Source organism: Pristiophorus japonicus, unplaced genomic scaffold, assembly GCF_044704955.1.
Source record: "Pristiophorus japonicus isolate sPriJap1 unplaced genomic scaffold, sPriJap1.hap1 HAP1_SCAFFOLD_258, whole genome shotgun sequence".
NCBI lineage: Eukaryota > Metazoa > Chordata > Chondrichthyes > Pristiophoridae > Pristiophorus > Pristiophorus japonicus.
In genome coordinates, this window is record NW_027252318.1 from 758,498 (window position 1) to 783,694 (window position 25,197).

Sequence of the window (25,197 nt, forward strand, 5' to 3'; positions counted from 1 at the left end):
GGTGGCAAAAACATGAAGGCAGAATATTATCTGAATAGTAACAGATTCGGAAAAGGGGAGGTGCATCGAGACCTGGGTGTCATGGTACATCAGTCATTGAAAGTTGGCATGCAGGTACAGCAGGCAGTGAAGGAGGCAAATGGCATGTTGGCCTTCATAGCGAGAGGATTTGAGTATAGCAGTGAGGTCTTACTGCAGTTCTACAGGGCCTTGGTGAGGCCACACCTTGAATATTGTGTAGTTTTGGTCTCCTAATCGGAGGATGGACATTCTTGCTATTGAGGGAGTGCAGCGAAGGTTCACCAGACTGATTCCTGGGATGGCAGGACTGACATATGAAGAAAGACTGGATCGACTAGGCTTATATTCACTGCAATTTAGAAGAATGAGAGGGGATCTCATTGGAAACATATAAAATTCTGAGGGGATTGGACAGGTTAGATGCAGGAAGAATGTTCCGGATGTTCGGGAAGTCCAGAACCAGGAGTCACAGTCTAAGGATAAGGGGTAAGCCAATTAAGACTGAGATGAGGAGAAACTTCTTCACTCAGAGAATTGTGAACCTGTGGAATTCTCTACCACAGAAAGTTGTTGAGGCCAGTTCGTTAGATATATTCAAAAGGGGGTTAGATGTGGCCCTTACAGCTAAAGGGATCAAGGGATATGGGGAGAAAGCATTGAATGGTGGTGCAGGCTCGAAGAGCCGAATGGCCTACTCCTGCACCTATTTTCTATGTTTCTGTGAGCGAGCAAAAATCTGGCAGTTGGACCATAATGTGGTAAAATGTCAGGTTATCCCCTTTGGTAGGAAAACGAAAAAACAAAATTATTATTTAAATGAGGACTATTGCAAAATGCTGTTGTACAGATGGATCTGGGGGTTCTTGTACCTGAAACTCAAAAAGTTAGCATGCAAGTACAGCAAGTAATCAGGAAGGCAAATGGAATGCTGGCCTTTACTGCAAGGGGGATGGAGTATGAAAGTAGGGAAGTCCTGCTACACCTGTACAGGGTGTTGGTAAGACCACACCTGGAGTACTGCGCATAGTTTTGGTCTGGACTTGTCTCTATTCCCGTGCCGAGGGGATTGCTACACCAGACGGGAGGAGCAACATTTAGGGACACGGATTCCCCACCAATTCCCATTCCCTTTCTTTCTGGTGGATAATGGAGGGGCCACTGTGTGCAATGTGCAAGTCAGTAAGAATCATCAGCAAGCTCTTTCTAATTGGACATTTTATTCAGTAGAAACTTTCACACACTATTGCAGATTTTGTACCAAAAATCAATTTAGGATTGAAGTAAAAGTTCATAATTTTATTGCAAACTAACTTTCTGTTGAGAGTTGCTGAATTAAGGGGAAAGATAACACACAGCGTTTCTTAAATGGACACTGCAGCCCCGAGAACACAATCTGCAATATATCCAGAATATTAAAGTCCAGCCCAGTTATAGGGTTATTAACATCAGCAGAAACAAACCCCAACTGTCAGAATGAACATGATTCAGTCGGGATGTGATTAACAGCAGCAATAACAGCAGATTCCAAACCCTGCAGTCACTTGTGAACTCGCTGGTGTCTCAGCAGGTGGGATGACCGAGTGAATCGCTTCCCACACTCAGAGCAGGTGAATGGCCTCTCCCCAGTGTGAACTCGCTGGTGTGTCAGCAGGGTGGATGAACGAGTGAATCGCTTTCCACACTCAGAGCAGGTGAATGGCCTCTCCCCAGTGTGAACTTGCTGGTGTTTCACCAGGTCGGATGAACAAGTGAATCCCTTCCCACACTTGGAGCAGGTGAATGACCTCTCCCCAGTGTGAATTCGCTGGTGTGTCAGCCGGTTGGATGATTGAGTAAATCCCTTCCCACACTCAGAGCAGGTGAACGGCCTCTCCCCAGTGTGAACTCGCTGGTGTTTCAGGAGTTCAGATGACCGAGTGAATCCCTTCCCACACTCAGAGCAGGTGAATGGCCTCTCCCCGGTGTGAACTCGCTGGTGTGTCAGCAGGGTGGCTGAAGTAACGAATCCCATCCCACACTCTGAGCACATGAACGGTCTCTCCCCAGTGTGAACTCGCTGGTGTGTCAGCAGGTGGGATGAACAAGTGAATCCCTTCCCACACTCAGAGCAGGTAAATGGCCTCTCCCCAGTGTGAACTCGCTGGTGTTTCAGCAGTTGGGATGAACAAGTGAATCCCTTCCCACACTCTGAGCACATGAACGGCCTCTCCCCAGTGTGAACTCGCTGGTGTTTCAGCAGTTGGGATGAACAAGTGAATCCCTTCCCACACTCAGAGCAGATGAACGGTCTCTCCCCGGAGTGAACTCGCTGGTGAGCTACAAGTTGGGATGACCCAGTGAATCCCTTCCCACACTCGGAGCAGGTGAACGGCCTCTCCCCAGTGTGACTGCGTCGATGAAGTTCCAGCATCGACGGTGATCTGAATACCTTCCCACAGTCACCACATTCCCACGGTTTCTCCATGGTGCGGGTATCCTTGTGACTCTCCATGGTTGGACGATGGGTTGAAGCCTCGCCCACGCACACAACACGTTTACAGTTTCTTCGCGCTTTGAATGGTGCGATGATTTTTCAGGCTGTTTAATTGGTTAAAGCTCTTTCCGCAGGCAGTGCACTGGAACACTCACTCGGGTGTGTGTGTGTCTCGGTGCTTTTCCAGTCACACTGATGTTTGAAATCTTTTCCAATAGGCAGAACAGGCAAACATTTCTCCTTCCACTTTCAAAGGCCGATGATATTCAGGTCCTGATGAATCGATTGACTCCGTCAGATCTTGACGTGATGTTTGGTTTGTGTTTCCTCTCTGAAAATCTCCCCTTCTAATATTCTGTAAAAGGAGATAATAAAACTCATCGCTGTCAGTACAAGACAGAAATTCAGGATAGACACAACTAGTTTCCATGGAACATTCTTTCCTCTCTTGTTCTTCCAAAGCTGTAAATTCCTATCCCACACATTGTCCCTCCTGCTGTGCTGAAATCCAAACCCATCGCACATTTCTAGACTGTTTCTCCTCCACTCCCAGTTTTCACCACCAATTCTGGCTGGGTTCAGTTCTACACTCACTGGTTCTCCTCCCTCTCTTCCCCTAAAAGTGCTGACTCTGGCTTTGAGGAACAGGGTGAATGAAGGGAAACCAGTGGATGTGGTGTATTTGGACTTCCAGAAGGTATTTGACAAGGTGCCACATAAAAGGTTACCGCACAAGATAAGAGTTCACGGGGTTGGGGGTAATATATTCGCATGGATAGAGGATTGGTTAACTAAAAGAAAACAGAGAGTCGAGATAAATTCTCGGGTTGGCAATCAGTAACCAGTGGGGTGCTGCAGGAAACATAGAAACATAGAAACATAGAAAATAGGTGCAGGAGCAGGCCATTCAGCCCTTCGAGCCTGCACCGCCATTCAATGAGTTCATGGCTGAACATGAAACTTCAGTACCCCCTTCCTGCTTTCTCGCCATAACCCTTGATCCCCCGAGTAGTAAGGACTTCATCTAACTCCCTTTTGAATATATTTAGTGAATTGGCCTCAACTACTTTCTGTGGTAGAGAATTCCACAGGTTCACCACTCTCTGGGTGAAGAAGTTTCTCCTCATCTCGGTCCTAAATGGCTTACCCCTTATCCTCAGACTGTGACCCCTGGTTCTGGACTTCCCCAACATTGGGAACATTCTTTCTGCATCTAACCTGTCTAAACCCGTCAGAATTTTAAACGTTTCTATGAGGTCCCCTCTCATTCTTCTGAACTCCAGTGAATACAATCCCAATTGATCCAATCTTTCTTGATAGGTCAGTCCCGCCATCCCGGGAATCAGTCTGGTGAACCTTCGCTGCACTCCCTCAATAGCAAGAATGTCCTTCCTCAAGTTAGGAGACCAAAACTGTACACAATACTCCAGGTGTGGCCTCACCAAGGCCCTGTACAACTGTAGCAACACCTCCCTGCCCCTGTATTCAAATCCCCTCGCTATGAAGGCCAACATGCCATTTGCTTTCTTAACCGCCTGCTGTACCTGCATGCCAACCTTCAATGACTGATGTACCATGACACCCAGGTCTCGTTGCACCTTCCCTTTTCCTAATCTGTCACCATTCAGATAATAGTCTGTCTCTCTGTTTTTACCACCAAAGTGGATAACCTCACATTTATCCACATTATACTTCATCTGCCATGCATTTGCCCACTCACCTAACCTATCCAAGTCACTCTGCAGCCTAATAGCATCCTCCTCGCAGCTCACACTGCCACCCAACTTAGTATCATCCGCAAATTTGGAGATACTGCATTTAATCCCCTCGTCTAAATCATTAATGTACAATGTAAACAGCTGGGGCCCCAGCACAGAACCTTGCGGCACTCCACTAGTCACTGCCTGCCATTCTGAAAAGTACCCGTTTACTCCTACTCTTTGCTTCCTGTCTGACAACCAGTTCTCAATCCACGTCAGCACACTACCCCCAATCCCATGTGCTTTAACTTTGCACATTAATCTCTTGTGTGGGACCTTGTCGAAAGCCTTCTGAAAGTCCAAATATACCACATCAACTGGTTCTCCCTTGTCCACTTTACTGGAAACATCCTCAAAAAATTCCAGAAGATTTGTCAAGCATGATTTCCCTTTCACAAATCCATGCTGACTTGGACCTATCATGTCACCATTTTCCAGATGCACTGCTATGACATCCTTAATAATTGATTCCATCACTTTACCCACTACTGAGGTCAGGCTGACCGGTCTATAATTCCCTGTTTTCTCTCTCCCTCCTTTTTTAAAAAGTGCGGTTACATTGGCTACCCTCCACTCCATAGGAACTGATCCAGAGTCAATGGAATGTTGGAAAATGACTGTCAATGCATCCGCTATTTCCAAGGCCACCTCCTTAAGTACTCTAGGATGCAGTCCATCAGGCCCTGGGGATTTATCGGCCTTCAATCCCATCAATTTCCCCAACACAATTTCCCGACTAATAAAGATTTCCCTCAGTTCCTCTTCCTTACTAGACCCTCTGACCCCTTTTATATCCGGAAGGTTGTTTGTATCCTCCTTAGTGAATACCGAACCAAAGTACTTGTTCAATTGATCCGCCATTTCTTTGTTCCCCGTTATGACTTCCCCTGATTCTGACTGCAGGGGACCTACGTTTGTCTTCACCAACCTTTTTCTCTTTACATACCTATAGAAACTTTTGCAATCCGCCTTAATGTTCCCTGCAAGCTTCTTCTCGTACTCCATTTTCCCTGTCCTAATCAAACCCTTTGTCCTCCTCTGCTGAGTTCTAAATTTCTCCCAGTCCCCAGGTTCGCTGCTATTTCTGGCCAATTTGTATGCCACTTCCTTGGCTTTAATACTATCCCTGATTTCCCTAGATAGCCACGGTTGAGCCACCTTCCCCTTTTTATTTTTACGCCAGACAGGAATGTACAATTGTTGTACTTCATCCATGCGGTCTCTAAATGTCTGCCATTGTCCATCCACAGTCAACCCCCTAAGTATCATTCGCCAATCTATCCTAGCCAATTCACGCCTCATACCTTCAAAGTTACCCTTCTTTAAGTTCTGGACCATGGTCTCTGAAATTACTGTTTCATTCTCCATCCTAATGCAGAATTCCACCATATTATGGTCACTCTTCCCCAAGGGGCCTCGCACAATGAGATTGCTAATTAATCCTCTCTCATTACACAACACCCAGTCTAAGATGGCCTCCCCCCTAGTTGGTTCCTCAACATATTGGTCTAGAAAACCATCCCTTATGCACTCCAGGAAATCCTCCTCCACCGTATTGCTTCCAGTTTGGCTAGCCCAATCTATGTGCATATTAAAGTCACCCATTATAACTGCTGCACCTTTATTGCATGCACCCCTAATTTCCTGTTTGATGCCCTCCCCAACATCCCTATTACTGTTTGGAGGTCTGTACACAACTCCTACTAACGTTTTTTGCCCTTTGGTGTTCTGCAGCTCTACCCATATAGATTCCACATCATCCAAGCTAATGTCTTTCCTAACTATTGCATTAATCTCCTCTTTAACCAGCAATGCTACCCCACCTCCTTTTCCTTTTATTCTATCCTTCCTGAATGTTGAATACCCCTGAATGTTGAGTTCCCAGCCCTGATCATCCTGGAGCCACGTCTCCGTAATCCCAATCACATCATATTTGTTAACATCTATTTGCACAATTAATTCATCCACCTTATTGCGGATACTCCTTGCATTAAGACACAAAGCCTTCAGGCTCACCAGTGTTTGGTGTTCAGGAATCAGTGTTTGGCCCCCAACTATTTACAATCTAGATTAATGAATTGGATGAAGGGACCGAGTGTAATGTAGCCAAGATGGGAGGAAATGTAATGTGCGAGGACAAAAAAAACTGCAAAACGACATAGACAGGCTAAGTGAGTGGGCAAAAATTCGGCAGATGGAGTATAATGTTGGAAAGTGTGAGGTTCTGCAGTTTGGCGAAAAAAATTCGAAGAGCATGTTATTATTTAAATGGATAAAAATTTGCAGTACACCAGGACCTGGGGACTCCTGCTGCATGAAACACAAAAGGTTAGTATGCAGGTACAGCAAGTGAACAGGAAGGCCAATGGAATCTTGAACTTTATTGCAAAGGGGATGGAGTATAAAAACATTGAAGTATTGCTACAGTTATACGGGGTATTGGTGAGGCCACACCTGGAATACTGCGTGCAGTTTTGGTTTCTATATCGAAGAAAGGATATACTTGCTTTGGAGGCAGTTCAGAGAAGGTTCACAAGGTTGATTCCGGAGATGAGGGGGTTGACCTATGAGGGAAGGTTGAGAAGGGTTGGGCCTCTACTCATTGGAATTCAGACGAATGAGAGGTGATCTTATTGAAACGTATAAGATTATGAGGGGGCTTGACAAGGTGGATGCAGAGAGGATGTTTCCACTGATAGGGGAGACGAGAACTAAAGGGCATAATCTTAGAATAAGGGGCCGCCCATTTAAAACTGAGATGAGGAGGAATGTCTTCCCTCAAAGGGTTGTAAATCTGTGCAATTTGCTGCCTCAGAGAGCTGTGGAAGCTGGGTCATTGAATAAATTTAAGACAGAGGTAGACAATTTCTTAAGCGATAAGGGAATAAGGGGTTAGGGTGAGCAGGCAGAGAAGTGGATCTGAGTCCATGATCGGCTCAACCATGATCGTATTAAATGGTGGAGCAGACTCGAGGGGCCGTATGCCCTACTCCTGCTATTATTTCTTATGTTCTTATGCTGACTCTGTCTGGGTTCAGTTCTACACTCACTGGTTCCCCTCCCTCCCCTCCCCTGATGGTGCTGACTCTGGCTGGGCTCAGTTCGACACTCACTGGTTCCCCAGCCTCTGCTTCCTTGATGGTGCAGACACTGGCTGGGTTCAGTTCGACACTCACTGATTCCCCTCCCTCTCCTCCCCTGATGGTGCTGACTGTGGTTAGGTTCAGTTCTGCACTCACTGGTTCCTCTCCCTCTCCTCTCCTGAATGAGCTTGATCTGGCGAGTTCAGTTCTACACTCACTTGTTCCCCTCCCTCTCCCTTCCCTGATGGTGCTGACACTGGCTGGGTTTAATTCTACAATAACTGGTTTCCTCTCCCTCTCCTCCTCTTAAGTGCTGGCTAACTTAGATCTGGTCCTGTGTAATGAGATAGGATTAATAAACAATCTCCAAATAAAGGAGTCCCTTGGAATGAGTGATCATAGCATGGTTGAATTTCAAATTGAGATGGAGAGCGAGAAATGTGGATCTCAAACTAGCGTTCTAAGCTTAAATGATGGAGACTACATAGGTATGAGGGCAGATTGGGCAAAAGTGGACTGGAAAAATAGATTGAAGTGTAGGATGGTTAAAGTGTAGGGCCAAATTACAGCAAAATTCTAAAGGGCAAAGTGTGTTCAAAAGACAAGCCTGAAGTGAGTGGGGGAGGGGCGGGTACCGTACACTACTGAGGGAGTGCCACACTGTCGGAGGGGCAGTACTGAGGGAGTGCCGCACTGTCGGAGGGGCAGTACTGAGGGAGAGCCGCACTGTCAGAGGGGCAGTACTGAGGGAGCCCCGCACTGTGGGAGGGGCAGTACTGAGGGAGTGCCGCACTGTGGGAGGGGCAGTACTGAGGGAGTGACTGTCGGACGGGCAGTACTGAGGGAGTGCCGCAGTGTCGGAGGGGCAGTACTGAGGGAGCCCCGCACTGTCGGAGGGGCAGTACTGAGGGAGCCCCGCACTGTTGGAGGGGCAGTACTGAGGGAGTGCCGCACTGTCGGAGGGGCAGTACTGAGGGAGTGTCGGAGTTCATTGGATGTATTCAAGAGGGAGTTAGATCTGGCCCTTACGACTAAAGGGATCAAGGGGTATGGAGAGAAAGCAGGAAAGGGGTACTGAGGGAATGATCAGCCATGATCTTATTGAATGGTGGTGCAGGCTCTAAGGGTCGAATGGCCTGCTCCTGCACCTATTTTCTATGTTTCTATGAAGGCTCTGTGCCTCAATGCGAGGAGTATTCGGAATAAGGTGGACGAATTAACTGCACAGATCGCTGTAAACGGATATGATGTAATTGGCATCACGGAGACATGGCTCCAGGGTGACCAAGGCTGGGAACTCAACATCCAGGGGTATTCAAAATTCAGGAAGAATAGATAGAATGGAAAAGAAGGTGGGGTGGCGTTGCTGGTTCAAGAGAAAATTAACGCAATAGTAAGGAAGGACATTAGCTTGGATGATGTGGAATCAGCATGGATGGAGCTACGGAATACCAAAGGGCAGAAAACGCTAGTGGGAGTTATGTAAAGAACACCAAACAGTAGCAGTGAGGTTGGGGACAGCATCAAACAAGCAATTAGGGATGCGTGCAATAAAGGTACAGCAGTTATCATGGGCGATTTTAATCTACATATTGATTGGGCTAACCAAACTGGTAGCAATGCGGTGGAGGAGGATTTCCTGGAGTCTTTTACGGATGGTTTTCTAGACCAATATGTCGAGGAACCAACTAGAGGGCTGGCTTTCCTAGACTGGGTGAGCTGTAATGAGAGAGGACTAATTAGCAATCTTGTTGTGCGAGGCCCCTTGGGGATGAGTGACCATAACATGGTAGAATTCTTTATTAAGATGGAGAGTGACACAATTAAGGTGAAGATAGGCACATTTTTGAGCGATAAGGGAGTAAAGGGTTATGGGGAGCGGACGGGGAATTTGAGCCGAGTCCATGATCGGATCAGCCATGATCTTATTGAATGGGGAGCAGGCTCAAGGGGCCAAATGGCCTACACCTGCTCCTATTTCTTATGTTCTAGAGTTTCCCCTCCACCCCCAGTTTTCACCACCGATTCTGGCTGCGTTCAGTTCCTCACTCACTGGTTCCCCTCCCTCTCCTCCCCTGAAAGTGCTGACTCTGGCTGGGTTCAGTTCTACACTCACTGGTTCCCCTCCCCTGAAGGTGCTGACTCTGGCTGGGTTCAATTCCAGACACTGACATCATTTACATTGTTCCTGCACCAAGATGGCCGCGCATGTGCTGTGCTACTCACTCAATATTGATGGCGGACCGTTGAACCTGACTTCCTACACAAAGATGGCCGCCGTTAGCCAGGGCCTGTGACCGGGAGAAAGCCCCGAAGCTGCAACCGCTGATATTCCGGTTATTATTTCCGGCTTGCGGCGGGCACCGGTTGTTTATGAAGCATCCCGGGATCCCCGCTGGTCCATTACTCCGCTCCTTCCCGCTGAAAAGGACACTTCTGAAGAGCCTGTCTAAAACGTGCTGCCTCCGCTATTACCCGCAACGCGCCTGCTCCAAAGCCCACCCACCAGAACCTGCGCATGCGCACGCGCACTGAGCTCCTGTAATCTTGTTGCGGCACATTATCCCCCGCGGGGCATGTTGGGTACATAAGACCATGAGAAATCGGAGCAGGAGTGGGCCCGCCGGCCCCCCGAGCCTGCTCCCCATTCAATAAGATCTTGGCTGGTCTGATCACAGACTCAGCTCCACTTCCCAGGCTCCCCAAAACCCTTTACTCCCTTATCGCTCAAAAATCTGTCTATCTCCGCCTTAAATATATTCAATGAACCAGCCTCCACTGCTCTCTGGGGAAGAGAATTCCACAGATTTATAACCCTCTGAGAAAAAAAATTCCTCCTCATCTCAGTTTTAAATGGGCTGAGGAGAAAGGCTGCATTTGTGAATAGAACAGGATTTACTGTGATTTAATAGGGCACTGAACCATGTTCATTCTGGCAGCTCTTGTTCGTTTCTGATGATCTTAATAACCCCTATACCTGAGCTGGAATTTAAAACCCTGTATAAATGTTGAATAAAGTATCTGTGTTTCAAACAGTGTTTCGAATATTTGATTGCTTCGTGATCACAGTACATGGAGGTATTGCTACAGTTGCACAGGGCCTTGGTGAGGCCACACCTGGAGTATTGTGCACAATTTTTGTCTCCTAACTTGAGGAAGGACATTCTTGCTATTGAGGGAGTGCAGCGAAGGTTCACCAGACTGATTCCCGGGATGGCGGGACTGACATATCAAGAAAGACTGGATCAACTGGGCTTGTATTCATTGGAGTTCAGAAGAATGAGAGGAGATCTCATAGAAACGTTTAAAATTCTGACGGTTTAGACAGGTTAGATGCAGGAAGAATGTTCCCAATGTTGGGGAAGTCCAGAACCAGGGGTCACATTCTAAGGATAAGGGGTAAGCCATTTAGGACTGAGATGAGGAGAAACTTCTTCACCCAGAGAGTGGTGAACCTGTGGAATTCTCTACCACAGAAAGTTGTTGAGGCCAATTCATTAAATATATTCAAAAAGGAGTTAGATATAGTCCTTGCTACTAAGGGGGGATCAAGGGGTACGGTGAGAAAGCAGGAATGAGGTACTGAGGTTGCATGTTCAGCCATGAACTCATTGAATGGTGGTGCAGGCTCGAAGGGCCGAATGGCCTACTCCTGCATCTTTTTTCTATGTTTCTATTTTTCTATGTTTCTACCAATTGATATTCCATTTTAGTGCTTTTTCTCAATCTAACTAATGTCACTTCTCACCTAGTTTGCCTTCTATCATATCAAACCCCAAACTTGTTCTGGTTGAGGTCCTACGAGACGATTTTAGGGAGCAAGGAGCTAAATTAAAAAGTAGGACCTCAAAGATAGTAATCTCAGGATTGCTACCAATGCCACGTGCTAGTCAGAGTAGGAAGCACAAGATAGCTCAGATGAATATGTGGCTTGAGCAGTGGTGCAGAAGGGAGGGATTCAAATTTCTGGGATATTGGAACCAGTTCTGGGGGAGGTGGGACCAGTACAATTGATCTGCACCTGGAAGGACCGGAACCAATGTCCGAGGGGGAGTGTTTGCTCGTGCTGTTGGGGAGGGGTTAGACTAATATGGCAGGGGGATGGGAACCTATGCAGGGAGACAGAGGGAAGTAGAATGGGGGCAGAAGCAAACCCATTGTAAATGTCAACAATTGTAATTAAGTGCTGTTCAGAGAGCAGTGTCATTTATTTAGAATTTTGTACATCAACAACAATACCAGGAATCAGTGAGTGTAGATGAATGGAGTAGGATGCAGGAGTACAAAGAAGAAAAGTAAAAGTGGAGGGCAGAGAAACCCAAGACAAAAAGCAAAAAGGGCCACATTACAACAAAATTCTAAAGGGGCAAAGTGTATTAAAAAGACAAGCCTGAAGGTTCTGTGCCTCAATGCGAGGAGTATTCATAATAAGGTGGACGAATTAACTGCACAGATAGCTGTTAACGGATATTATGTAATTGGCATCACGGAGACATGGCTCCAGGGTGACCAAGGCTGGGAACTCAACATCCAGGGGTACTCAACATTCAGGAAGGATAGACAGAATGGAAAAGGAGGTGGGGTGGCGTTGCTGGTTAAAGAGGAAATTAACGCAATAGTAAGGAAAGACATTAGCTTGGATAATGTGGAATCAGTATAGGTGGAGCTACGGAATACCAAAGGGCAGAAAACGCTGGTGGGAGTTATGTACAGACCACCAAACAATAGTAGTGAGGTGGGGGACAGCATCAAACAAGAAATTAGGGATGTGTGCAATAAAGGTATAGCAGTTATCATGGGCGACTTTAATCTGCATATTGATTGGGCTAACCAAACTGTAGCAATGAGGTGGAGGAGGATTTCCTGGAGTCTTTTATGGATGGTTTTCTAAACCAATATGTCGATTAACCAACTAGAGGGCTGGCGATCCTCGACTGGGTGATGTGTAATGAGAGAGGACTAATTAGCAATCTTGTTGTGCGAGACCTCTTGGGGAAGAGTGACCATAATATGGTAGAATTCTTTCTTAAGATGGAGTGTGACACAGTTAATTCAGAGACTAGGGTCCTGAACTTAAGGAAAGGTAACTTCGATGGGATGAGACATGAATTGGCTAGAATAGACTGATGAATGATACTTAAAGGGTTGATGGTGGCTTGGCAATGGCAAACATTTAAAGATCACATTGATGAACTTCAACAATTGTACATCCCTGTCTGGAGTAAAAATAAAACGGGGAAGGTGGCTCAACCGTGGCTAACAAGGGAAATTAAGTATAATGTTCAATTCAAGGAGGAGGCATATCAACTGGTCAGATAAAGCAGCAAATCTGAGGACTGGGAGAATTTTATAATTCAGCAGAGGAGGACAAAGGGTTTAATTAGGAGGTGGAAAATAGAGTTTCAGAGGAAGCTTGCTGGGAACATAAAAACTGGCTGCAAAAGCTTCTATAGATATGTGAAGAGAAAAAGATTAGTGAAGTCAAATGTAGGTCCTTTGCAGTCAGATTCAGGTGAATTTATAATGGGGAACAAAGAAAGGGCGGACCAGTTGAACAAATTCTTTGGTTCTGTCTTCACGAAGAAAGACACCAATAACCAACCGGAAATATGAGTGGACCGAGGGTCTAGTGAGAAGGAGGAGCTGAAGGAAATCCTTATTAGGTGCGAAATTGTGTCAGGGAAATTGATAGGCTTGAAGGCCGATAAATCCCCGGGGCCTGATAGCTTGCATCCCAGAGTGCTTAAGGAAGTGGCCCCAGAAATAGTGGATGCATTGGTGATCATTTTCCTACAGTCTATCGACTTTGGATCAATTCCTATAGATTGGAGGGTAGCTAAAGTAACACCACTTTTTTAAAAAGGAGGGAGAGAGAAAACGGGTAATTATAGACCAGTTAGCCTGACATCAGTAGTGGGGAAAATGTTGGAATCAATTATTAAAGATGAAATAACAGCGCATTTGGAAAGCAGTGACAGGATCAGCTCAAGTCAGCATGGATTTATGAAAGGGAAATCATGCTTGACAAATCTTCTAGAATTTATTGAGGATGTAACTAGTAAAGTGGACAAGGGAGAACCAGTGGAGGTGGTGTATTTGGACTTTCAAAAGGCTTTTGACAAGGTCCCACAGAAGAGATTGTTGTGCAAAATTAAAGTACATGGTAAAGTACATGTACTGACGTGGATAGAGAACTGGTTGACAGACAGGAAGGAGAGAGTCAGGATAAACGATTTCTTTTCAGAATGGCAGGCAGTGACTAGTTGGGTGCTGAAGGACTCAATGCTGGGACGCCAGCTATTTACAATATACATTCATGATTTAAATGAAGTAATTGAGTGTAATATCTCCAAGTTTGCAGTGACACTAAACTGGGTGGCGGTGTGAGCTGTGAGGAGGACGCTAAGCGGCTGCAGGGTGACTTGGACAGGTTAGATGAGTGGGTTAACTCATGGCAGATGCAGTATAATGTGGATAAATGTGAGTTTATCCATTTTGGTGGAAAAAACATGAAGGCAGAATATGATCTGAATGGTGGCAGATTAGGATAGGGCAGGTGCAACGAGACCTGGGTATCATGGTACATCAGTCATTGAAAGTTAGCATGCAGGTACAGCAGGTGGTGAAGAAGGCAAATGGTATGTGGGCGTTCATAGCTAGCGGATTTGAGTATAGGAGCAGGGAGGTCTTACTGCAGTTGTGCAGGGCCTTAGTGAGGCCTCACCTGGAATATTGTGTTCAGTTTTGGTCTCCTAATCTGAGGAAGGGCGTTCTTGCTATTGAGGGAGTGCAGCGAAGGTTCACAGACTGATACCTGGGGTGGCAGGACTGACATATGAGGAGAAACTGGATCGACTGGGCCTTTATTCACTGGAATTTAGAAGGATGAGAGGGGATCTCATAGAAACATATAAAATTCTGATGGGACTGGACAGGTTAGATGCAGGAAGAATGTTCCCGATGTTGGGGAAGTCCAGAACCAGGGGACCTTATCTTAGGATAAGGAGTAAGCCATTTAGGACTGAGATGAGGAGAAAGCTCTTCACTCAGAGAGTTATTAACCTGTGGAATTACCTACCGCAGACAGTTGTTGATGCCAGTTGATTAGATATATTCAAGAGGGAGTTAGATATGGCCCTTATGGTTAAAGGGATCAAGGTGTATGGAGAGAAAGCAGGAAAGGGGTACTGAGGTGAATGATCAGCCATGATCTTATTGAATGGAGTGCAGGCTCTGCGGGCCGGTTGGCGCACTCCTGCTCCTATTTCTCATGGTCTCCCCCCCCCGCCCCCACGGGAGTCTGTTTTTTCTCCTTGTCTCGAATGGCCGCTAATCATTATCCCACCATTCACACCCCATCCTGACTAATGTTGTTCTAACTCCTGCCATTACCAATGAATTCGGCCCATCCTCCCTTTTGTCTCTCTAATCTCTCCTGCCTTTCCCCTATCACAGACCTTCCCTGTTGTACTTTCTCCCCCTCCCCCTTTCAGTGCTCCTTCAGGATCTGTTCTTTCCCAGCACTCTCCAGTTGTGACGGAGGGCCGCGGCCCCGCCCCCTCTGACGCTGCCCACAGATGCTGCCTGAGCCGCGGACACTTCCAGCATCTTCTGTTTGTGTCGCCAGAGACACTTTCCCTTCAGCACCACGCGCCCTGGATTGTTCGCCGATTGATTGATTGGTGCCGCGGCCCCGCCCCCCCGCCGCTGATTGGCGCGGTGCAGCGCGCGCTGGGTGGGCTGGTGCCCCGCGCCGCCTCGCCATTGGCTGGGGAGGGCCTTGGTTACTGTCGGGGGTTGCGGGGAGTTCGGCCGCCATCTTTGGGCAGCACGGGTCTGCCCGCCGCAGGGAGTGACAGGGGCGGGGCTTCCTCGACGTCACAATGCTTGCCATTGTCCCGCTGCAGGGCAGGGAGCATGCGCGGCGGCCATCTTACTGCAGGGAGGCCATCAGGTGCAGGATGGGGACCAGTGACATGAACACATGAGAACATCAGAAATAGGAGATGAGTCGGCATTTGGTCCCTGGAGCTTGCCACCATTCAATAAGATGATGGCTGCAGCATCTGGGGTGGTTCTCCTTGGAGCAGTTAAGGGTCAGGGCAGGTTTAACAGAGGTGCTCACAATCAGGTAGGTTTTAGATTGAGTCAGGGAACAGAGTGGTTCTCCTCACACAATCAGAGAACGGTTACAGCACGGAAGGCCATTCTGCCCGTCGAGACCTTGCCGGATCCCAGCTTGTCCCACTGCCCCGCCCTTTCCCCCCAGCCCTGCAAATGTTTTCTTTCAGATACTTATCCAACTCTCTTTTGAAAGCTGTTAGTGAGTCTGCCTCCACTACCCTTTCAGGCCCGAACTGGAATTCTTTGAGGATATAATGAGCAAGGTGGATAGATGTGTACCGATGGATGTGGTGTATTTAGATTTCCAAAAGGCATTCGATAAGGTGCCACAAAAAAGGTTACTGCAGAAGATAAAGGTACGCGGAGTCAGAGGAAATATATTAGCATGGATCGAAAATTGGCTGACTAACAGAAAGCAGAGAGTCGGGATAAATGGGTCCTTTTTGGGTTGGAAATCAGTGGTTAGTGGTGTGCCACAGGGATCGGTGCTGGGACTACAACTGTTTACAATATACATCGATGACCTGGAAGAGGGGACAGAGTGTAGTGTAACAAAATTTGCAGATGACACAAAGATTATTGGGAAAGCGGGTTGTGTAGAGGACACAGAGAGGCTGCAAAGAGATTTAGATAGATTAAGCGAATGGGCTAAGGTTTGGCAGATGGAATACAATGTCGGAAAGTGTGAGGTCATCCACCTTGGAAAAAAAAACAGTAAAAGGGAATATTATTTGAATGGGGAGAAATTACAACATGCTGCGGTGCAGAGGGACCTGGGGGTTCTTGTGCATGAATTCCAAAAAGTTAGTTTGCAGGTGCAGCAGGTAATCAGGAAGGCAAATGGAATGTTGGCCTTCATTGCGAGAGGGATGGAGTACAAAAGCAGGGAGGTCCTGCTGCAACTGTACAGGGTATTGGTGAGGCCGCACCTGGAGTACTGCGTGCAGTTTTGGTCACCTTACTTAAGGAAGGATATACTAGTTTTGGAGTGGGTACAGAGAAACTTCACTAGGCTGATTCCGGAGATGAGGGGGTTACCTTATGATGATAGATTGAGTAGACTGGGTCTTTACTCGTTGGAGTTCAGAAGGATGAGGGGTGATCTTATAGAAACATTTAAAATAATGAAAGGGATAGACAAGATAGAGGCAGAGAGATTGTTTCCACTGGTCAGGGAGACTAGAACTAGGGAGCAGAGCATCAAAATACGAGGGAGCCAATTTAAAACCGAGTTGAGAAGGAATTTCTTCTCTCAGAGGGTTGTGAATCTGTGGGATGCTCTGCCCAAGGAAGCAGTTGAGGCCAGCTCATTGAATGTATTCAAATCACAGATCGATAGATTTTTAACCAATAAGGGAATTAAGGGTTACGGGGAGCGGGCGGGTAAGTGGAGCTGAGTTCACGGCCAGATCAGCCATGATTTTCTTGAATGGCGGAGCAGGCTCGAGGGGCTAGATGGCCTACTCCTGTTCCTAATTCTTATATTCTTATGTTCTTGTGTTCACTCGCCGCATAAAAATTATTTTTCTTACATTGCCTTTGGTTCTTTTGCCAATTCGCTCGTGTACCAGCAGGTTGGATGAACCAGTGAATCCCTTGCCACACACGGGGCAGTTGAACGGCCTCTCTCCATTGTGACGGCATCGATGGGTTTCCATCGCAGAGGGGAAATTGAATACCCACATTTATACGGTTTCTCTGTGGTGCGGGTGTCCTTGTGTCTCTCCAGGTTGGACGATCAGTTGAAGCCTCGTCCACACACACAACATATGTACGGTTTCTCCCCGCTGTGGATGGTGCGATGTTTTTTCAGGCTGTGCAACTGGTAAAAGCTCTTTTCACAGGCAGTGCACTGGAACACTCTCACTCGGGTGTTTGTGTGTCTCGTCCATCCCACCTGCTGGTACACGAGCGAATTCACACTGGGGAGAGGCCGTTCAACTGCCCTGAGTGTAGTTTCTTTGTGTGCCTTACCCGCAGTCTACCAATCAGTGCACCATAGGAGAAGGCCGGGGAATGGAAGGAGCAGCATGTCTACCTGGCCTAGCAGTCTGTGCGGCCCCTAGCCTGCGAGCACCATAGGAGCAGGCCGGGTAGCAGAAAGAGAAGCATAGCAGCCTAGCCCAGAAGACTTAGCGGCTCCCGACCTGCAAGCACCATCGGAGCAGGCCAGCGAGCGGACGCAGCTGCGTGGTGGCCTAGACCAGCAGTCTGAGTGGCCCAGACCAGCAGTCTGAGTGGCCCCCAGCCTGTGACCACCATTGAAGCAGGCCGATGAGGGGAAGGAGCAGCGTGGTGGCCTGGCCCAGCAGGGTGAGTGGCCCCCGGCCTGCAAGCACCATTGGAGCAGGCCACGGAGTGGAAGGAGCAACGTGGCAGCACACCACTCCAGGGAGCTCACATGCTGCAGCAGGAGAGCAACGGCAGTGAAAAGGGACGTTACCAAGGTCCAGGTCAGTGATTGGAGCATGGGCAGGTACAGCAGGAGCGGCGAGGTCGGGGCGAAGGAGTGGCGAGAAATTGTAGAGGGACGTGATCGGGGCCCAGGAGAGGCGCAAGTTCAGGGCCCAGAAGAGGCGAGGACCCAGGTGCAGCACGGGCCAGTCCACACTGCGATTTGTGTGTGCACTAGGTCCGTGCAGCAGAGCTGGTTTCCAGTCGTCTTGATTAATCTTTGCCAGTGGACCGAGACCTAGCTCTGTCAAGGCCGTGTGGTGGCTGGCATGCAACGGTCACCACACGTTAAAAATTCCACACACAGCATCTTCCACCCTTTAAGATTTAGTTTGGACCTGGAATTTTAGGTCCTTCATTGAAACACCTGTGAACTTTTTAACGTGGAAGCAAGTAATCCTCGATTCGAGGGACTGCCTATGATGATGATGATCTTCTGCCAATCACCATAAATCTGTCTCCTCTGGTTCTCACCCCTTCCGCCAGTGGGAACAGTACATAAGAACATAAGAATTAGGAACAGGAGTAGGCCATCTAGCCCCTCGAGCCTGCTCTGCCACTCAACAGGATCATGGCTGATCTGGCCGTGGACTCAGCTCCACTTACCCGCCCGCTCCCTATAACCCTTAACTCCCTTACTGCTTAAAAATCTATCGATCTGTGATTTGAATACATTCAATGAGCTAGCCTCAACTGCTTCCTTGGGCAGAGAATTCTACAGATTCACAACCTTCTGGGAGAAGAAATTCCTTCTCAACTCGGTTTTAAATTGGCTCCCTCGTATTTTGATGCTCTGCTCCCTAGTTCTAGTCTCCCTGACCAGTGGAAACAATCTCTCTGCCTCTATCTTGTCTATCCCTTTCATTATTTTAAATGTTTCTATAAGATCACCCCTCATCCTTCTGAACTCCAACGAGTAAAGACCCATTCTACTCAATCTATCATCATAAGGTAACCCCCTCATCTCCGGAATCAGCCTAGTGAATCGCCTCTGTACCCGCTCCAAAGCTAGTATATCCTTCCTTAAGTAAGGTGACCAAAACTGCACGCAGTACTCCAGGTGCGGCCTCACCAATACCCTGTACAGTTGCAGCAGGACCTCCATGCTTTTGTACTCCATCCCTCTCGCAATGAAGGCCAACATTCCATTTGCCTTCCTGATTACCTGCTGCACCTGCAAACTAACTTTTTGGAATTCATGCACAAGGACCCCCAGGTCCCTCTGCACTGTAGCATGTTGTAATTTCTCCCCATTCAAATAATATTCCCTTTTACTGTTTTTTTTTCCCAAGGTGGATGACCTCACATTTTCCGACATTGTATTCCATCTGCCAAACCTTAGCCCATTCGCTTAATCTCTTTGCAGCCTCTCTGTGTCTTCCACACAGCTCGCTTTCCCACTAATCTTTGTGTCATCTGCAAATTTTGTTACACTACACTCTGTCCCCTCTTCCAGGTCATCTATGTATATTGTATACAGTTGTGGTCCCAGCACCGATCCCTGTGGCACACCACTGATTTCCAACCTGAAAAGGACCCATTTATCCCGACTCCCTGCTTTCTGTTAGTTAGCCAATTCTCTATCCATGCGAATACATTTCCTCTGACTCCGCATAACTTTATCTTCTGCAGTAACCTTTTGTGTGGCACCTTATCGAATGCCTTTTGGAAATCTAAATACATCACATCCATCGGTACACCTCTATTCACCTTGCTCGTTATATCCTCAAAGAATTCCAGTAAATTAGTTAAACATGATTTCCCCTTCATGAATCCATGTTGCATCTGCTTGATTGCACTATTCCTATCTAGATGTCCCGCTATTTCTTCCTTAATGATAGCTTCAAGCATTTTCCCCACTACAGATGTGAAACTAACCGGTCTATAGTTACCTGCCTTTTGTCTGCCCCCCTTTTTAAACAGAGGCGTTACATTAGCTGCTTTCCAATCCGATGGTACCTCCCCAGAGTCCAGAGAATTTTGGTAGACTATAACGAACGCATCTGCTATAACTTCTGCCATCTCTTTTAATACCCAGGGATGCATTTCATCAGGACCAGGGGACTTGTCTACCTTGAGTCCCATTAGCCTGTCCAGCACACCCTCCCTAGTGATGGTGATTGTCTCAAGGTCCTCCCTTCCCACATTCCTGTGACCAGCAATTTTTGGCATGGTTTTTGTGTCTTCCACTGTGAACACCGAAACAAAATAATTGTTTAAGGTCTCAGCCATTTCCACATTTCCCATTATTAAATCCCCCTTCTCATCTTCTAAGGGACCAACATTTACTTTAGTCACTCTTTTCCGTTTTATATATCGGTAAAAGCTTTTACTATCTGTTTTTATGTTTTGCGCAAGTTTACTTTCGTAATCTATCTTTCCTTTCTTTATTGCTTTCTTAGTCATTCTTTGCTGTCATTTAAAATTTTCCCAATCTTCTAGTTTCCCACTAACCTTGGCCACCTTATACGCATTGGTTTTTAATTTGATACTCTCCTTTATTTCCTTGGTTATCCATGGCTGGTTATCGCTTCTCTTACCGCCGTTCTTTTTCACTGGAATATATTTTTTGTTGCGCACTATGAAAGAGCTCCTTAAAAGTCCTCCACTGTTCCTCAATTGTGCCACCGTTTAGTCTGTGTTCCCAGTCTAATTTAGCCAACTCTGCCCTCATCCCACTGTAGTCCCCTCTATTTAAGCATAGTCTGAAAGCTCGGTGCCTCAATGCAAGGAGTATTCGGAACCCAGGAGTGGGCTCTGAGCTCGTTAGAGTGGGTGAGAGCACAGATGAACAGGACCCCAAGAAAGAATGCAAAAGGCAGGATGCAACAGAGCAGAGTAGCACTGGTGTAAGTGTAAACCACAAGGTGATAAGAAGGGACAATATGTAATGAATATAAAGGGGCTGCAGGAGGGGTCAAAACTAAAAATCATGGTTTAAAAACTAGTATTAAAACATTTTACCTAAACGCACGCAGCATTCGAAATATAGTAAATGAGTTGACGGCACAAATCATTACAAATGGGTAGTGCAGGGGTCCCCTGCGGTCATCCCCCTGCAAAACAGATACAATGCTTTGAGTACTGTTGAGGGGGATGACTCATCAGGGGAGGGCAGCAGCAGCCAAGTTCATGGCACCGTGGCTGGCTCTGTTGCACAAGAGGGCAGGAAAAAGAGTGGGAGAGCGATAGTGATAGGGGATTCAATTGTAAGGGGAACAGATATGCGTTTCTGCGGCCGCAACCGAGACTCCAGGATGGTATGTTGCCTCCCTGGTGCAAGGGTCAAGGATGTCTCGGAGTGGGTGCAGGACATTCTGAAAAGGGAGGGAGAACAGCCAGTTGTCGTGGTGCACATTGGTACCAACGACATAGGTTAAAAAAAAAAAGGGATGAGGTCCTACGAGACGAATTTAAGGAGCTAGGAGCTAAATTAAAAAGTAGGACCTCAAAAGTAGTAATCTCGGGATTGCTACCAGTGTCACGTGCTAGTCAGAGTAGTAATCGCAGGATAGCTCAGATGAATACGTGGCTTGGGCAGTGGTGCAGCAGGGAAGGATTCAAATTCCTGGGGCATTGGAACCGGTGCTGGGGGAGGTGGGACCAGTACGAAGCGGACGGACTGCACCTGGGCAGGACCGGAACTAATGTCCGAGGGGGAATGTTTGCTCGTGCTGTTGGGGAGGAGTTAAACTAATATGGCAGGGGGATGGGAACCAAAGCAGGGAGAGAGAGGGAAACAAAATGGAGACAGAAGCAAAAGACAGAAAGGAGATGAGTAAAAGTGGAGGGCAGAGAAACCCAAGGCAAAAAACAAAAAGGGCCAATGTACAGCAAAATTCTAAAGGGTCAAAGTGTAATAAAAAGGCAAGCATGAAAGCTCGATGCCTCAATGCGAGGAGTATTCGGAACCCAGGAGAGGGCTCTTAGCTAGTTAGAGTGGGTGAGAGCGCAGAGGAACAGGACCCCAAGAAAGAATGCAAAAGGCAGTATGCAACAGAGCAGAGTAGCACTGGGGTAAGTGCAAACCACAAGATGATAAGAAGGGACAATATGTATGAATATAAAGGGGCTGCAGGAGGGGTCAAAACTAAAAATCATGGTTTAAAAACTAGTATTTAAACACATTACCAAAACGCATGCAGCATTTGAAATAAAGTAAATAAGTTGACGGCACAAATCATTACAAATGGGTATGATTTGGTGGCCATTACAGAAACGTGGTTGCAGGGTGGCCAAGACTGGGAATTAAACATACAGGGGTATCTGACAATTCGGAAGGATAGACAAGAAGGGAAAGGAGGTGGGTTAGCTCTGTTAATAAAGGATGATATTAGGGCAGTTGTGAGAGATGATATTGGCTCTAATGAACAAGATGTTGAATCATTGTGGGTGGAGATTAGAGAGAGTAAGGGGAAAAAGTCACTGGTGGGCGTAGTTTATAGGCCCCCAAATAATAACTTCACGGTGGGGCAGACAATAATCAAGGGAATAATGGAGGCATGTGAAAAAGGAACGGCAGTAATCATGGGGGATTTTAACCGACATATCGATTGGTCAAATCAAATTGCATGGGGTAGCCTTGAGGAGGAATTCATAGAATGCATACGGGATTGTTTCTTAGAACAGTATGTAACAGAACCTACAAGGGAGCAAGCTATCTTAGATCTGGTCCTGTGTAATGAGACAGGAATAATAAACGATCTCCTAGTAAAAGATCCTCTCGGAATGAGTGATCACAGTATGGTTGAATTTGTAATACAGATTGAGGGTGAGGAAGTAGTATCTCAAACGAGCGTACTATGCTTAAACAAAGGGGACTACAGTGGGATGAGGGCACAGTTGGCTGAAGTAGACTGGAAGCACAGACTAAACAGTGGCACAATTGAGGAACAGTGGAGGATTTTTAAGGAGCTCTTTCATAGTGCTCAACACAAATATATTCCAGTGAAAAAGAAGGGCGGTAAGAGAAGGGATAACCAGCCATGGATAACCAAGGAAATAAAGGAGAGTATCAAATTAAAAACCAATGCGTATAAAGTGGCCAAGGTTAGTGGGAAACTAGAAGATTGGGAAAATATTAAACGACAGCAAAGAATGACTAAGAAAGCAATAAAGAAAGGAAAGATAGATTCCGAAAGTAAACTTGCGCAAAACATAAAAACAGATAGTAAAAGCTTTTACCGATATATAAAACGGAAGAGAGTGACTAAAGTAAATGTTGGTCCCTTAGAAGATGAGAAGGGGGATTTAATAATGGGAAATGTGGAAATAGCTGAGACCTTAAACAATTATTTTCTTTCGGTGTTCACAGTGGAAGACGCAAAAACCATGCCAAAAATTGCTGGTCACAGGAATGTGGGAAGGGAGGACCTTAAGACAATCACTGTCACTAGGGAGGTAGTGCTGGACAGGCTAATGGGACTCAAGGTAGACAAGTCCCCTGGTCCTGATGAAATGCATCCCAGGGTATTAAAAGAGATGGCAGAAGTTATAGCAGATGCATTCGTTATAATCTACCAAAATTCTCTGGACTCTGGGGAGGTACCAGCAGATTGGAAAGCAGCTAATGCAACGCCTCTGTTTAAAAAAGGGCGCAGACAAAAGGCAGGTAACTATCGGCTGGTTAGTTTAACATCTGTAGTGGGGAAAATGCTTGAAGCTATCATTAAGGAAGAAACAGCGGGACATCTAGATAGGAATATTGCAATCAAGCAGACGCAACATGGATTCATGAAGGGGAAATCATGTTTAACTAACTTACTGGAATTTTTTGAGGATATAACGAGCATGGTGGATAGAGTGTACCGATGGATGTGATGTATTTAGATTTCCAAAAGGCATTCGATAAGGTGCCACACAAAAGGTTACTGCTGAAAATAAAGGTATGCGGAGTCAGAGGAAATGTATTAGCATGGATTGAGAATTGGCTGGCTAAGAGAAAGCAGAGAGTTGGGATAAATGGGTCCTTTTCGGGTTGGAAATCGGTGGTTAGTGGTGTGCCACAGTGATCGGTGCTGGGACCACAGCTGTTTACAATATACATAGATGACCTGGAAGAGGGGACAGAGTGTAGTGTAACAAAATTTGCAGATGACACAAAGATTAGTGGGAAAGCGGGTTGTGTAGAGGACATAGAGAGGCTGCAAAAAGATTTGGATAGGTTAAGCGAATGGGCTAAGGTTTGGCAGATGGAATACAATGTCAGAAAATGTGAGGTCATCCACCTTGGGAAAAAAAACAGTAAAAGGGAATATTATTTGAATGGGGAGAAATTACAACATGCTGCGGGGCAGAGGGACCTGGGGGTCCTTGTGCATGAAACTCTTTTAGAGTCTACCTGCAAAACATAAACATTAAACTGTGCCACCCGACCTGGGTGACACACCAGACATTTACAAGGCCCTTTTTTCCTTTTTTTGGTTTTTTTTTGTGTTTTTTTTTTTTTTTTTTGGGCACTAAAATCACAATTTTTCCCCAGTGCCCCCTATAAAAGGGAAGGGGACACTAAAAGCACCGGCAATTAAAACAAATTAACTTTAAAACGTAAAATCAAATTAAAATTTGGTTGCCGGGCGTGATGATGCACTCCAGTCCCTCCGGTGCCCACCTCTCGCGGAAGGCCGCGAGCGTACCGGTGGACACCGCGTGCTCCATCTCCAAGGACACCCTGGACCGGATGTAAGAGCGGAAGAGAGGCAGGCAGTCAGGTTGAACGACCCCCTCGACCGCCCGCTGCCTGGACCGGCTGATGGCACCCTTGGCCGTGCCCAGGAGCAGTCCTACGAGGAGGCCTTCGGACCTACCCGCTCCCCTCCGCACAGGGTGCCCAAAGATCAGGAGAGTGGGACTGAAGTGCAGCCAGAATTTCAGGAGCAGCCCCTTCAAATAGTGGAACAGGGGCTGCAACCTTGTGCATTCAATAAAAACATGGAACACGGACTCCTCCAGACCGCAGAAATTGCAGGTCCTTGTGCATGAATTCCAAAAAGTTAGTTTGCAGGTGCAGCAGGTAATCAGGAAGGCAAATGGAATGTTGGCCTTCATTACGAGAGGGATGGAGTACAAAAGCAGGGAGGTCCTGCTGCAACTGTACAGAGTATTGGTGAGGCCGCACCTGGAGTACTGCGTGCAGTTTTGGTCACCTTACTTAAGGAAGGATATACTAGCCTTGGAGGGGGTACAGAGGCGATTCACTCGGCTGATTCCGGAGATGAGGGGGTTACCTTTTGATGATAGATTGAGTAGACTGGATCTTTACTCGTTGGAGTTCAGAAGGATG

At 46.8% G+C, this 25,197-nt stretch overlaps 1 protein-coding gene and 1 pseudogene across 2 annotated transcripts in view; both read right to left on the reverse strand.

Annotated features, from left to right (window-relative positions):
- Window positions 1-9,800, reverse strand: part of LOC139247112 (zinc finger protein 432-like) — a 521,915-nt pseudogene extending 512,115 nt beyond the window's left edge.
- Window positions 1,086-25,197, reverse strand: part of LOC139247115 (zinc finger protein 432-like) — a 92,235-nt gene continuing 68,123 nt past the window's right edge. For both annotated transcript variants that reach the window (XM_070871524.1, XM_070871525.1), the window contains exon 3: window positions 1,086-2,849. In XM_070871524.1, the coding sequence (XP_070727625.1) occupies window positions 1,559-2,512 (954 nt within the window). In that variant the 5' untranslated portion in view covers window positions 2,513-2,849 and the 3' untranslated portion in view covers window positions 1,086-1,558. The remainder of the gene's footprint in view (window positions 2,850-25,197) is intronic.